Raw genomic sequence first — 15,892 nt, 5'->3', positions numbered from 1 at the left:
CTTTTTGCTACCCTGCAATTTCCTGTTGGTTATAAATGAAACCTTTCTAGCTGTTAATGCAGCCGGTGAGTTGAAAAAAAAAGCATGTAATTAATCAAAGGAGGTTGGGGGAGATTCACTAAGCCTGCGTTATAGGGGAGAAGCTGGACAAGGCACTAGGACCTAGAAGGCATCTATCCACCCTGGCAGGAATTTCTTGCTTGGAGCTCAGACAACAAAGGCATAGAGAGATTGGTTTTCTTTCTCTCAGCATCTCCACCCAACCAGCAGAAAACCGGTGAGTGGGGCTTTCCAGTGATTTTCAGGGAGAATGTAACAGATGTCAAACGGGAAAAGCACAAGGCAAAGCTCTCTCTCTCTCTCTCCCTCTCTCGGTGTGTCCTCTCTCTCTTTTTCCCTCTTATCTCCCCCCTCTTTTTTTTTTTTTTTGGCCTTATTCTATCAGATTTTTTCCTAAGCCTCTACCTGGGATTTTCCTTTAGAAAAGTGAGTTTGATGTTCCTTTGTTTTCACTGTGATGTTGATTTTAGAATAATAGCACCCCAGATTCTAAAGCAAAGCCAAGTGTTGCTGGCATGCCTGGGGAAATGCTTGCTACTTGTCTTGAGGAGGTGGGGTCTCTTACACTGCAGGCTGTCTGACAGAGACAATGCTGAGCTCAGCACAGGTCATGGTGACATTGGGAGAATAGAGGGAGTGAGCCTGGCAAACCTGCTAGGCACCAGTCTTCCTTTATCTCCTGTCTTCCTGGTCCCTTGCAAATATCTCAATGTGGCAGTGTGTAGCAGCTGAGCCCTGCTTGCTTTGTGAGTCCTTTTATCCCCATCTGTGCGATGCATGTTAATAGTTTGGTTCCTAGGCTGTCACTACCTTTGCTAGTTTGGGGCTTCTGTTGTATTTGGTTTCATATTGTGATTTTCTTTCTTCCTTCCTTCCTTCCTTCCTTCCTTTCTTTCTTTCTTTCAGTAGAAAGGGGGAAAGCAAATCTGACAGATGACCATCTTTTGCCTCAGCTAACACACCTGGGCAATAGACAAATTTGGGGTGAATTGCCTGCTGTGAGGGCAAAATGCCCCTTCATTCAGGGTAGAAGCCCAGAACAATGAAAGGTGTGCTTGCTTCTAAAGGTCCCATATGCTGTTAAAGGATTCATTTGGGAATCTTTCAACAATTAAATGATTCCATTAAGAGGTGGGGCTGCATCATTGTTGGGGGTGGGTAGAGCACATAGAGAAGGGGGGGCGGATACCAGGAGTAAAGTAGAACTAATAGCTCATTAAATAACTGATTTTTCTAATCCTTTTTTTTTTTTTCAGCTTATTTCTTGTGAATCTTGGATAGCTGCACCGGCTTGGTGGGGAAGGGGCTTGATGAATAGCACAAAGCCTCTGGCTATTCCCTAGAGGCCGTCCCTTTAAAGGAGAATCCCAGTTTATTCTGGGGGGAGGGGATGCACACATTAGAGTAGGAAAGAGGGTTTGGGATAAAATTAAAACACTCCCCTTCATAGTCGTTTTACTAAGATGCAAAGATTGCTTCCTGAGCTAGAGATGCTAACCTTGGCTAGGTCCTTCTGTTCCCTTCAAGGGGGATTTTGTCAGGCTATGGATTCATTTACAAGCGTTAGTCATGTGGGCATGTGTGAGGAAACAGATGCCAGTTTTAATGTATTTAGCCCGAAGTTACAATTTGATAGGAGCCAGTGTCAGGAAGTCCCAGGATTTTAAGCTATTTCAAACTCCCTCCCTCTCCTGTGTTTGGAACAGTGCCAGAAGTGCCTCCCTCCCCATCTCTCACCCCAATGCCCACAGCCAGCAGCACCCCTCCAGCCCCTCCTTCTTTTCTATTAAAATCAATATTCCTGCAGGTCAGGGGCAAGCAGCAGATGGGTCACGGGCTTTTTTCAACCAGTTCTTTTCACAAGCAGCAGATTGCAGATCTGGATCTGGCTAATATTTGAATTCCTTTCTTTTTTTTTTCCTCCTCACCCCTTTTTCTTTGCTTCTTTTCATCCCCACCCTTTTCTCCAACACTCAGGTCTCTGAGGTTCCACCAAAATATGGAACTTGATTTTGGACATTTTGATGAAAGAGATAAGACATCCAGGAACATGAGAGGCTCACGGATGAATGGGCTGCCTAGCCCCACTCACAGCGCCCATTGTAGCTTCTACCGAACCCGAACCTTGCAGGCACTGAGCAACGAGAAGAAAGCCAAGAAGGTACGTTTCTACCGCAATGGGGACCGCTACTTCAAGGGGATTGTGTACGCTGTGTCCTCTGACCGTTTTCGCAGCTTCGACGCCTTGCTGGCTGACCTGACACGATCTCTGTCTGACAACATCAACCTGCCTCAGGGAGTGCGTTACATTTACACCATTGATGGATCCAGGAAAATCGGAAGCATGGATGAACTGGAAGAAGGTAATTCAAGGAGTGGGTGGTGGCCCTTAGTGGGAGGTGGCATCGTTAGTTACGGGTACATTTCTTGGATTTTTATTAAAAGGAATTGGGAAATGTGTTTGTAAAAACACAAGGTTGCTGCTTAGACTTCTAATTCTATAGGCATTGACAGAATCATTAGCCATTACCCTTCATGGTCTTCAGTTTCGGCTGGTGTTGAAGTGGGGCTGGTGATGATAATGCATTGTGTTTATCTCCCAGGGTATACAAAGAAAAATCTGAATTGTGTCATTTACTCTAGAATGTGTTCATAGTTAACTCTAAATAGCACTACTGAGGCAGACCATAAAACCATTAGGGGTATAAAATGAGGAAGGAAGATTGGTTGGGTTAACAGAGAGAAAATATTATATGCTAATATCCTTTGAACTGCTGAGAGACTCTTTGTGAATTGCAACTCATGGAAATACGCACCCTAAAAGCTGGACTTCCTGGACGTATTCACAAAGGATTATACTTTTAGGTAAGTGGTCACTGCTCAGCTGTTGCTTCTAAAAAGCCCACTTCAGGGTGTGTCCCTAAGGCTGAGGTCATTGAGAGAAATACCAAAAAAAGCTGTAGGTATGCCTGGTATTTTAATAAAGACTATTCCTATTAGAATAGGAACTGACTCACTGTACCTAAATCTGTTTAAATCCTTTTCAGATTTTGGTTTTGCAATCGAATTTTATGACAAGATTGCTGAGAATCCTGACAACCTGTGTACCCAACTCAAAAATAGGGAAAATCCCAGCTCTTACCAAAACTTGCCCAGCCATGAAGTCTTTTTTGTGATCATTTAGAAAAATAGATCCTGGGACACGGTCTTAATATTTTACTTTATCAAATCAAGTATTTTGAGGATGTCTCCCTACCGCACCTTTTAATGGGTGTAATATATGTGATCAGTTTAACCTGACAATACTTTAAAGGACAGCACTCAGGAGTGGTGATAATGAAAATGTTCCCCCCAAAACCCCTTCCCACTCTCCAGCCCTCCCTCCTCATTCTTTCCATTCCCCCAAGCAAAGATGGGTTTAGAACAGGCAGATCTCTCTGAAACAGCCGGCAAGGAAGGAGAAACAGCACATTAAAGGACTTGGTATGGATGGGAGTGCCCCGCCTCTGCTTCACTGCTTCTAGGTTTCTTGTGTTCCTAGACAAAGGAGCATGAGGGCTTCCCTTGTGCAAGACCACATTCTCGCAAGTAGCTGCTGTTTCTCAAGTCAGGTTGAGTGATTTGGGGCTAGTTACTTATAAGACAGTGTCCATATGGCTACTGGATCTGGGTCTCGGGGTTCAAGTCTGTGGTTTTTCTCCAAGCTGACCTTGAGAAACAATGCTGAGGAGGCTTAGATTATCAGGTGCTGGATGGCCAGGTAGAGGTTAATCCTAGGCTTCTTCTGAACACTGAAGGATTGGCCATCCTAGCAAATATCTTAAAATAAAGGAGAGTCAGGGCAAACTTGAAGGACTTGAAGCTAGGCTGAGGGAGCTGTCCAACAGCGTGATCGATAGGGTGTGTGTCTTTTGTCACTGTAAAATCCACATCTCAGTCAAACTGGAGGGGTTTCTCTGTAATAATTTTCATAAACAAAGCACCCTGAATCACCCAGTATGTCCTCATTTCCGCTAGCTGCGATCTTTTAAAGACCACGATATATGCTCGGGCAGAATTCTGAATCAAGTGACATTGTATGTGGAGCAAGGATTAGAATGTTCTTGTGTCTGATATAAGAATGGTATCATGCACAGATTGCCCACTCCCCCAAATCCATTTTTTAACATGTCTTGCTCAAGGACTAGCCCTTGATATTGATTTTCCTCCCTGGATTTCTCTGTGTGTGTGTGTGTGTGTATTGGGGTGTGTGTTGTGATAATCTTAGCTCAATATAGGTAATAAATACAATTTTGAAGACTGCAGCTTTCTTTTCTCTTGATCCTTTTGAGTCCTGCTAGATTGGACTCCTCTCATCTACCACCCCCGGGTGCAGTAGTAGTACTTCCTGGTGAATTTCTGGACTATGCAGAATGTAAATGAGGCTCAGTTGCATTTATCCACAAGTCACATACAACCACAAACTGCAGTGGCCCTCAGTGCCCTTTCAGTCCTGAGTATGGCCCATTCAGTCAAGGAAATTCTGGGGTATCTCTGGGACAGCATTGAGAAATGTGACCAATATCCCACTACCACAGAGCCAGATGGGAAAAGGTACAGATATGAAGAGGATAAAGAAAAAGGGTCATTTTCTCTCCTATTTTTTGTCCTTTGCAACTGTAGGAATGGAGGACAGAAGTCCTTTACTTTCTTTACCTTTGGAAGAGGTTAAAAGAAAGATTTTAAAATAGTAATTCATACATGTTGCTTCCCAAGAGACTTCAAATTGAAAAAGTTTGAAAAGATCCCTGGGTGAAAAGTCAGAGGCATTGGGTTCTTATCTTAGAGGCAGAAGATTATAATAGGAAAAGAAATCTTTGGAATCCAATTTGGTTCAAATTCCAGTTCTGCCACCTGCTAGCTTGTGTGAACTCGGGGGAAACCATTTAGACTCCATGAGCCTCAGTTGTTCATCTGTAAAGTGGGAATAACTGCTTTGAGGATTAAATAAAACAATGGATACGAAGTGTTTAGTATTCTGCCTGGCACATGATAGCATTCAATAAAGGGTGGCTGGTACTATTTGAGTCATTCTAGTTTATAGCTGGTTAAACTACATGACTATATGTTTGTCCTTATCACTGTGACTAATGTTCTCTCTTTTTAAAACAACGTAAAAAAACCAACTTTATTAAGGTATAACTTGCATACTGTAAAATTCACCAACTTAAGTGTACAGTTCAATGACTTTTAGAAAATTTACAAGTGGTGAGACCATCACCATAATCTAATTTTATACCATTTCCATCACCCCAAAGAAACCCTGTACCAATTAGCTGTCACTGCCCATTTCCCGTATTCTCTCCAGCTCTAGGTGACAACTTATCTACCTTGTGTCTCTACAGATTTGCCTATTCTGGACATTTTATGTAAATTGAATCATACACTATGTGGTCTTTTGTGACTGGCTTCTTTCGCTTAGAAAATGTTTCCAAGGTTTGTCCGTGCTATACCATGTATCAACACTTCATTCCTTTTGTTTGTGAGGAATAATATTTCATTGTATGTATAGACCGCATTTTGTATATCTATTGTAATATTCTTATCTGTAAAATGAGACTAGTAATACCTGCCTTCTTTATCTATTAGAGTGATTGTGAGGATAAAATTAGATGATAAATATGGAAACACATTGACAAGGTAAAACTACAGCTACAAGGAACTATTATTGTTCATGATGTAAAAAAAATAATAGTAGTAAGAAAAATGGTACAGATGAACCTATTTGCAGGGCAGGAATAGAGACATAGACGTAGAGAACGGACATGTGGACACGGGGGGTGGGGAAGGGGAGGGGGGGACGAATTGGGAGATTAGGAATGACACATATACGCTACCATGCGTAAACTAGATAGCTAGTGGGAACCTGCTATAAAGCACAGGAAGCTCAGCTTGGTGCTCTGTGATGACCTAGATGGGTGGGATGGGGGGGGGGTGGGAAGGGAGGTCCAAGAGGGAGGGGATATAGGTATACATATAGCTGATTCACTTCATTGTACAGCAGAAACTAACACAACATTGTATAGCAATTATACTCCAATAAAAAAAAATGATGATGCTAGTGAAGAGTTGGAATAGCCAGTGGCTCCCAAACCTGGCTGCCTTTCAGAATCTTTTAGAGCTTTAGAAAAATATCAATTCCTGGGCCACATCCCGGATTTGTTGACTCAGAATTTTCAGGGCTAGTGCTCCAGAGTCTGTTTTCACAGATTTCCCGAGGTGAGTCTTATGAGCACTTAAAGTTGGGAAGTACTAGATTAAGTGATCTTGACGGTCCCCTTCAGCTACGTACAATGGTGGGAATTCCTAGGAATACATAAATCTTTGTTTTTGTTTTTTGATTTGTAGATCTTAAAGGAATAATGGAGCATAGAACATACTGTGTTTCCAAATGGCCACATTATTAAGTATTTAGCCTAAAATGAAATGAAATAGAAAGCAATTGGTTAATAATCACTCTGGCCTTGTGGCACTCCTTTGTCTAATGCCTCTAGTCTACTGTCTGCTGCTAGATACTGAAAGTATTAAGGGGACCATTTTGGACCAAAGTCAGGTTATTGATGTCAGCTTTCCCACAGCTCCTTGGGTACACGAACAGTCTTCGTGAAGCCAGACAGAATGTGGCCATATACGTATTAGCTATATTCCCAGTGGGTCAGTGAATGAAATCCACCAGTGACTTTTCGTTTGGTCTTGTTTAGTCTTTCATTGGAGAATTATTCTTCCTTCATGCACTAATTCCTTCCCCACTTCCTTGTATGTAAGTACCCAGATCAATCTTAGGGGTGTCCTTTTGAGCATTATTATGCAGACCATGGGACAGAATATTTACAATTGTGACAGTCTTGTTGGAAGATCTGTATGGTGACACCAGCTATGATCCACTTTCTTTGCCATAGCTCATTTGTTCCAATGAGATGAAACCACTTTCTCACTAATTCATCCTCTAACTGCTAAAGCAAGCACACTGCCAAAGAGGAGGATTTTAAGATACCTGGGAGAGTGATACATCACTAATAGATATGATAATACAATAAACTACCATTTAATATTTTCCTTCTTGAGGGAGAAAGCCCAGGAAAAGAAGAGAAAGCCCAGGCAGAAGTGCTTTTGCACTGAGCAGCTATAAACATGTTTAATGTTTTTGAAAATGGAGCTCTCCTGAAAGTGAAGGGAGGTAGACATTAGATCATCTTGAGCCCATAGCTTGTTCCCTTCCTGCCCTTTCAGCTGTGCTTCCATGACTTCATTTCCTTACCCCCTCGCCCTGAAGCAGATTGTCGATTCCAGCAAATTGTCACCTTGCTTGGCTCTGAAGCCAGCTTTCCTTCTAGGCTTCTAATGAGTGGGAAATGGCCCCTGGAAGCTGTGGCAGGATGGGAACCCAGCTGTGTAAAGGTGCAACGCACCTCACCCAGCTCCAAGTGCCAGGTAGCTGGACGTGCAGGAAAGCACTGAGCTCTGGCAGCACACGTTGCAGACAATTGCAAAATCAGAACCAGGAAGCTTTGGTCGAGAGAAGCAGCACATTTGATGTCTTTCCAGTAGTACAAGGGGAGAGTCCTCAGTGGTGGGCACCTATTTCTTTTCTTTAACATGTAATTACCATAACAACTTCATCTCCTAGAGCCTGTTTGAGATGGAAAAGAGAATAAAATTCCTTCTTATAGACCTTAAGAGCTGGAAGGGACTTAGATGTCACCTAGCGCAATAGCTTCAATTTGTAGACAGAAAAGCTGAGACTCAGAGATTAAATGATTTGCCTGATGTCATACAGCTTGTAAATGCCTGGCTGGGATTTAAATCCAGGTCTATCTGACTCCCCCTCAACCACCACAAACATCCTGCCCTCTGCTAGGGGATGCAGATAACGGGGGAGGCATGTGTGGGAGCAGGGGGCGTATGGAAAATCTCTGTACCTTCCCCTTACTTTTGCTGTGAACCTTAGAGCTGCTCTAAAAAAAGATGGTCTTAAAAGATATTCTGCCCTCAGTGTGCACCAGCAGAGGCAGCAAGTGGCTTTGCTAGGTGTTATCCATGAAGCTACCACATTTGGCCTTTGACGCAACCGGAGGCCTCCTTTCAACCAGCAGGAAATATGATCTTTGAAGCCTGGGTCCCGGGCAGTGCTCATGTTATATAATGATTATAGCTCAGTTCCAAGATGGTTGCCCTTGCTGCTGCTGCTTTTCTTCCCTTCAGCTTCTACTCTTCCTCTTTTCATCTCCTTTCTCTCCACCCTTTCTTCCTCCTTTCCCTCTTGGCTCTTTTTTCTTGTTCTCTCTCTATTCCTTCAGACTAGGGCCTTAATAATAACGATAGCTGGCATTTATCAAGTGCTTACTATGTAGCAGACTCTGGGCTCCGCCCTGCATATCATGCATCACCTGCTCTGAGCCTCAGAACAACCTTAAGAGGTAGGTATTGTTATCATCGTCCCCACTTTGCAGACAAATAACTGAAGCCAAGGGAGGTTAGTTTGCCCAAGGGCACACAACTAGGACATATTGGGGAACCCCATTGTGACTGACATCACATCAGCTGCCCTTTTTCCATTACTTCATATTGGGGCCAAAAGGAAAGAGAGTGGAGAGACTAAAATGCACTGTTGGAAAGTGTTCAACATAGATTTGGCTGAGAGCTGGGCCCTCTGAAAAGTTCTTGGGTGCCATATGATACTATAGCTGTCTGCCATCATGTTCATTTTCATGTGGAGTGGTTAATCATACTCATAGTTCAGAGGCTTAAGAGGTTTAAGAGATGGGAACAAAAAAAGTCCAGAGTCCTAATAGGGCTGCGCAGCTGACTCTCCAGAGGAGACTGTGGATGAGTGAAATCATAAATATATAGCCTCATACATTTGCACACCACCAGTTGTCTGACAGAGTTTTAAAGTACATGACAAATTACGGAAAACATCTGACTCAAAGGCGGTGACCTCTTGGAAGGTGCCCGTGCATCTGGTGGAGTGCCATTTCTAGGGTATGGGGAATACTGGCTGTGAATATATGGGGGAATTGAAAGGGTCCCTTCATCCTTTAAGTCAAAAATTAAAGACCACATCCTCTAATCACTTGCGTAGGATTGGATTAGCCAGTGGCAGCCAGAGAAATTAGGGTTTCTTTTGGCTGCGGTCTTTGACCGCCCCATCCTGGCTGTGCATGCATGCACCAGGTGCAGGAGTGAGGGCCCGTGCTCATCTACAAACCATGCCTTGGTCCCCTTGTCAAGACAGAACACTAGCAGCATCTGAGACTCAGAGCAGTGTTGGAAGCCACTTTGCATACGTTACAAGCCACTTACCTTCCCGCTCCACACACACATATAAATGTCCTCAAAGGTGCCCTCCAGACTCTCACCGAATCTTCTCTGAGCACTAACTGAGAAATTTATCAATTAACACGGCTTAAAGGCTTTGGTGCTACAGCAAAGCAATCAATATTTGCACAGGGAGTGAATCATCAGCCCGGCGTTTGTGAATGTCTCTGCTCGGTTCTCCTGCTGAGACCAAAGGAAGAAGAGCCATCAGATTATAATTGTGTTTAATGCTTTCTTTGCACGGGCTCGGGTTGATTGATTGATTGATTGATCGATTTAGCGTTATTACTGATGAGTTAAGCCTGATTAAATCACACTGGTTTTCTGCATCTCAACCTCTGGATGAACTTTTGTATACCTTGAGGCTAATGTGTTTTACTCAAAAAATTCAGTCTTTTCCAATAGTCTCTCTCCCAGGCTGAGCCTACCTCTCTTCCTCTTTTCTCCAGCTTCTAGTCTCAAGTGTCTAATCCCCTCCTCTTGCCTCTGGCCCCTGCATTTCTTCCGCTGTACTAGTCATTTCCTCTAGCCCATGGTAAATGTGAAAAGTACACTAGATCCCTCCAATCCATAAATCAGGCTGTACGGTGTATTCTCACATCTCCACCTCATTACTTGTGGCAGCCAAGGGTGAGCACTGGTGAAGATGACCCTGAATACACCGAGCTAGTGTGTGGCATTCAGGAAGATGGAAAGATGAGGGGTGGGTGGTGGAAACAGGGGAGAGCATTTCTCAAGCAAGAGCTAGACTTGCAAACACAAGGAATTGTGTGTGTGTGTGTGTGTGTGTGTGTGTGTGTGTGTGTACGGGTTGTTATTTAGATAGTTTCTCCACCTGGGTATGGGGGTAAAAGACACAATTATACACACATACATACATTCACCACACACACACATTTCACATTTTAGTATTCTACTGCTTAGCCATATACTCTGTACAAAGTACAATCGGGCTTCTTGGCGAGTTTGCACTGTATGCCCAATACACAAGGTTACTTTGGTCACTTTGACTTGGAATAAAAATGTATTGATTTTGAAAGTTCTCTTCAGTTCATAATATAACAAATAGGGCTGTGAGTCCAGAAATAGGACAGGAACATTAAGAAATAGAGACATGTTAAAAATGCTCTAGTAATGCCCCTAGACGTTAATTAACACACATCCTAGGAGTTAATGTAAACATTTCAATTCAAATGAAATCATATCAAGCTTGAGAACCCCACTTGTTGGATTATACTTGGGTATGTTCATTCTCCTTGGGACCCTTAGCTTTACAGGATTTTTTCAGCTACGTATGCCATTATGATGAAGAATATTTTGCTGATTACTTGCTCTTTAATTTGAATGAGCCAAGTTGTTAGAGGGCCTAATTAGGAATTGCACATGAAGTTTGTTATTATCACCATTTTTCCAGAAGTCCTACTCCAAGGTCAGTGTGTATTAGTTTGGTTAGAATAGTCCGTATACCTGCTGTTAAACTAATCACCACTTATTTCTTCCCTTAGGGGAAAGCTATGTTTGCTCCTCAGACAACTTCTTTAAAAAGGTGGAGTACACCAAGAATGTCAATCCCAACTGGTCTGTCAATGTGAAGACATCTGCTAATATGAAAGCCCCGCAGTCCCTGGCTAGCAGCAACAGTGCCCAGGCCAGAGAGAATAAGGACTTTGTGCGCCCCAAGCTGGTGACCATCATCCGCAGTGGGGTGAAGCCTCGGAAGGCTGTGCGTGTACTTCTGAACAAGAAGACAGCCCACTCTTTTGAGCAAGTCCTCACTGATATCACTGAAGCCATCAAACTAGAGACCGGGGTTGTCAAAAAACTCTACACTCTGGATGGAAAACAGGTAGGTGCTTTATCCCCAGATTACACCTCTTCTCATTTGTTCTAAACCCTTGGCTGACCATCTTATACCTCGGACATCATTTCTGGTTGGGAGACTCTTCCTCCGCCTCTCATCATCCCTACCTGATATATTATGTCTCATTCGGGAGAAAGGTCTTTTCAGCAGACAAAGCAATGGACCAGGAATGTGAGGCTTTGAAATTCAATCTGTTTCTGACTTACCAGGTAGAATGGTCACTTATTAGCTTCCTTATCTGCTAAGAAAAGATGTGTTGGAGCCTAGGTCCTACAAACTCCTTGGAATATGAATTTAGCTAGTGCATGATGTAACCTGGATTGTTCAATGTATGTGACTAGAAATGAGATTTGCCCACTCATGTCTTCTTAGATACTCTTACATTGATATTCAGCATCCATTCTGATGAAAAGAGGTGGAAGTGACCCTCATATTCTATGAAAGGAGAATATGAAGGGAAGCACTGAGGTTTCTGGTTCGTTGTCTTTGCCTCACACTAGACCACATTTTTTCTCTCTCCCTTTTCCACGTGACATAGCTGTCTTAATCTGGTTCCACTGATGGTTTGTGTGGAAAGGGACTATTTCAGGATCCTAAAATTAGCCCAAGAAAGATGGTGCCATCTGTTTCTCTCCAAATCAGGTTCTTCATGTCATTGGTTATGCTACTGAAGTGCCACCTATATTAATATCTGGGAAAGAATGCAGCCAGGCGTCTCCATCAGACAGATGCACCATTCTCGTGAGCACAGGGAACCGTAAATATATGACAAAAAATGTTCCAAGGGAATTGCAACAGTGGCTGGTTTCTTTGGCTGTAAAGAGAATCCTGGTCCCTCATCAGACAAGACAAGTGTGGATTATTATCAGTCCATACTTTCTACCTCTTAAAATACCTTTGGTGTTTGAGCAACTATGTAGATTCTTAAAAAAAAAAATAGATTCACCATATCAGGATGATGAGTGTTCAAATGCAGAACTGTGCCTCCTCCCATAATTTCTGATATATACCGTGTGCTACAAGGTTTTAAGTTTCTGGGAAGACGCGAACTCATATACATGGTAATTTGGATAAATGTGTGGCTTCTATCTGTTCGCCACCATTTTGTGATCTGAGAGAAACCTGGAGGTGTTGGTTGTATGTGATCTGTGTTTGTTGTACCACAGCAATGGGTTTATCTGCGATGGGAAAAGTTCTAACTCCTAAGCATCTAAGAATATCTCTTTTTTGAGGACCAAGTGTATGATGAACAGGAGCTGTCCAGGAACAGGATTAATCATCATAAACCTCACCTCGGAGAAGTAGGGTCTAGGAATTTTATGATCAGTGGATCTTAGAGTTGAGGGTGACCTTAACTCTAGAAGCCATGACATTTAATCTCCCTCCTATGGCAAGGATGTACTCTACAATCATTTCAATTTCATAAAACAGCCTATTTCACTGTTGAACAGCTGTGATTTTTAGAAAGATTTTTCTAACATTAGGCATAACTCTGCTTCCCTGTACCTTCAGCCTCTTGAAGAAGTACAGGACAAATACAAATCAAGGATGTAAGACTGGGATTTAGAAGACTTAGTTCCTAAACTGAATATTGCCACTTACTCTGTGACGTTGGGCTAACCACGTAACTGTCCTGAGGCTCACACTTCTCCTCTGTACAAAGGGGCTAATCACACCTGCCCTACCCATGCTCACAGGATTCTCATGAAGATCAAATGAAATCATGGATATGAAAGCACTCTGTAAATCAAAACACGCAATGTAAATATGTATGCATACAATTCATCATTGAAATAAAATATGTAAATTGCCAGACAATTTACATATATATTAATAAATGTTAGCACTCTTCCCCCTACTTTACCTTCATCATTCTTACCACAAATTTCCAGCGTTTTGTGGGATGTACCATACCTCAGCATTCTGTGATTGTTCCTAATAATAAATAAAGGGACACCTCCGCCTCTTAGGTAAACAAGCTGCAGTCCAGTGATGGGTGGATTTTCATCCTACAGCAAGCTTTCCAACTCCTTTCAAGCATTGGTTCCCATTTCTTTGGGGAACACGTTAGGAAATGCCAGAGTATGATATGGTGTGTGTACAGACACGTCAGGGAGGAGTGGGCAAGGGAGCAGGCATCAGTGCCTCTGCACGTACAGTTCCTTCTCTTTAAAATGTCTCCCTCTGCCTACCCTGACCCCTGGGGTCATCTTTTAAGCCCTACTTCAAATATCATGTTATTTCTGAAAACTTCTCTGTCTCCACCATGCAAAGTTAAAGTAATCTTAACCTTTTTTTTTTTTTTTTTAATGCTTAGCTCCTGATTCATGGTGGATGCTCTATAAATGTTTGTTGACATAAGGAGATTCTCACATGGCCCAGGTAGCTGTTCTGAGATGTTCTGAGAAGCCCTCTGTTTTCAGTGTCCCAGACGCTATCCTTAGGTCTATCAGAAGACACAGGGGGGCTTCGGAAGGAGTGCGTATTCCACCCGGGCAGCTCCGATCTATTACTCACTTGGAAGTCACTGAGAGCAGACTTTTAAAGCAGTTTTTCCCAAAGTGTATTCTGAGAACTGCCCCCATCTCCCCACCCCCAGGAGCTCTTCATAAAAGGGTTTTGTGGTCAAATAAAGTTGTGAAATGCTGCAAATTATATGCCTTTCTTAGAGATTCACATTGCTCATTGGCACATTAAATGTTCTGAGAAGTCCTGCAGAAAGGAAACCCATTTAATTTAGACCTGGGATTTCCCAATCTTATTTAACCGCAAACATAGGGAATACACAGACACACGCACACACGCACACATACACACGCTCTCTAGGAGCACACTAGGAAATGCTGTTTACCGAATATGCTGAATGATTAGGAGCTAACTCCTCTAACCTCACTGGTATGCATGGGGTAACCCACAAATCAAACATTGCTGTGTGGTTACAGCAAGGACATTAAATAACAAAATTTGGGGGTGCAAGGACAAAACCTACTAATTACAAAATAGGTACTGAGTATACTGAAATTTGGTGCCAAATTCAAAATTTTGGAGCCCAGCCCATCTCCCAGTTCTAGTGATGACAGCCCTAATGTTAACACCTGTCAGTCACTTTGATTACTGGTGGGTATTCTTACTACTTGGGAATATGATCTTCCTCTGTGCAGGCTGAAGGCACATGTGTTGCAATGGCTCGGACTTGCTTGGATGAGATTCCATGCCTGTCTTTGGCTAAATGTGGCACCAGGCAGAAAGGACCAAGTATGGTCAAGGCTATTTGTTATGGAACGTTTTTATCATGAAGTCAAGGCCATCACTTGGTTTCAGTCTTGCTCTAACTGGATCCCAACCAGACCAAATCAAGTAGTTTTCTCCCCCATTGTTTAAATAATGATCAGTTAAAACAGCCCAGTTGATTATACCAGATTTATTGTTGCTTCTGTTCTCATGTGTACCATTTGATTGATTAGCTTATGCTGATTGATAAGAAATCTGTGGACATGGCTCTCATCTCTTTCTGTTTTTATTTTGTTTGGATGTGCTTTTGGAGCCTTTGATCTTTTCAGGGCTTATGTTTTGCCGGTATAGAAGACCAGTTTCCTCAGAGATATTTGTGGTCTGTGTAGGCAGGGAAGCTAGCCATCGCTAGTAGGACGAGGTCCCAGTTTATTCCTCACCTCAATAAGAAATTGCTAATGGAATAAGGAGTAGTTAGTAGGGCTCTGGCTACTCCCACGGGCTGTAATGGATTTCTAGGAGGTCAGGGAAAACACGATGAAGAGTTGGATGATGATGCATATTAGCTCACTCTCAGGTGAAGTTGTTCTTTTGATTCCTTGGCAGCTGGAGTGATTGAAGTGTGTTGACAAAATTATCCAACTATTAATTTCTATAATCAAGTCACATATGGACCTTTACGCTTAAACGTCATGGATGCATAAAAACTGGAACCCAAATTTCTGGTTCACTTGGTAGTAGTGGCTCAGTAGATACATGGTCTAGCCTTAAGTTCATTTCTGTAAAGCACAGGGCATGGTGCTTCTGTTTGTTAGAGATGCAGAGCTTTAATAACAGACTTTTAGCTTTTTGGCATCTTACACAAGGCTACAGCTGGTCCTCACACCATCCATTTTTATGCTATACTTATTGGCATCTCTATTCTCAGTTTTGTCCATATTCAGGTTCTGTGCAAAGATTCACTGTTGCCTCAAGATCCCTGCCTAAGGGATAAGTATGGCCTTTAGGATTTGTGTTAGCTTTGCTGGGCCAGTTTTCAATTGGATGAATTTATTTTGTTTCTGTCTATATCTTTCTAGTACTAACTACTTGAACCAGGAATTTTAGGTCTCAGAATAACAGAAAAGAGGTTTAAGCTGATTCCAAGATTACCCATAGCCTTGGAAGCTAGAACAGGAGTTTTAAGAAATGTTTCGAACCATAGGATGGTAGAATAGGAAAATGAGAGCATGAAGGATGTTTGAACTGCTGCTAATAAGTATTCCAGGAAAGACTTGCCCCTTCCATCTTGCGATACTAAGTAACTGGGTGCTGGAAGCACAAAGGTAATTGCAGGAAACACAGGAAGACAAGTTGGATTTAACCTTGGAAATGTTGAGTGCA

General features: G+C 42.5%; 1 protein-coding gene across 1 annotated transcript in view; it reads left to right on the top strand.

Annotated features, from left to right (window-relative positions):
- The first annotated feature begins 2,044 nt into the window (after nucleotides 1-2,044).
- Nucleotides 2,045-15,892, top strand: part of DCX (doublecortin) — a 111,235-nt gene continuing 97,387 nt past the window's right edge. Inside the window, exons 1-2 of the mRNA XM_061178198.1 lie at nucleotides 2,045-2,423; nucleotides 10,923-11,263. Coding sequence (XP_061034181.1) covers nucleotides 2,060-2,423; nucleotides 10,923-11,263 — 705 coding nt within the window. The 5' untranslated portion in view covers nucleotides 2,045-2,059. The remainder of the gene's footprint in view (nucleotides 2,424-10,922; nucleotides 11,264-15,892) is intronic.

The sequence above is a fragment of the Eubalaena glacialis genome, chromosome X (genome assembly GCF_028564815.1).
Source record: "Eubalaena glacialis isolate mEubGla1 chromosome X, mEubGla1.1.hap2.+ XY, whole genome shotgun sequence".
NCBI lineage: Eukaryota > Metazoa > Chordata > Mammalia > Artiodactyla > Balaenidae > Eubalaena > Eubalaena glacialis.
Note: the sequence above shows the minus strand (reverse complement) of the source record. Positions and strands in the feature narration are given on the sequence as shown.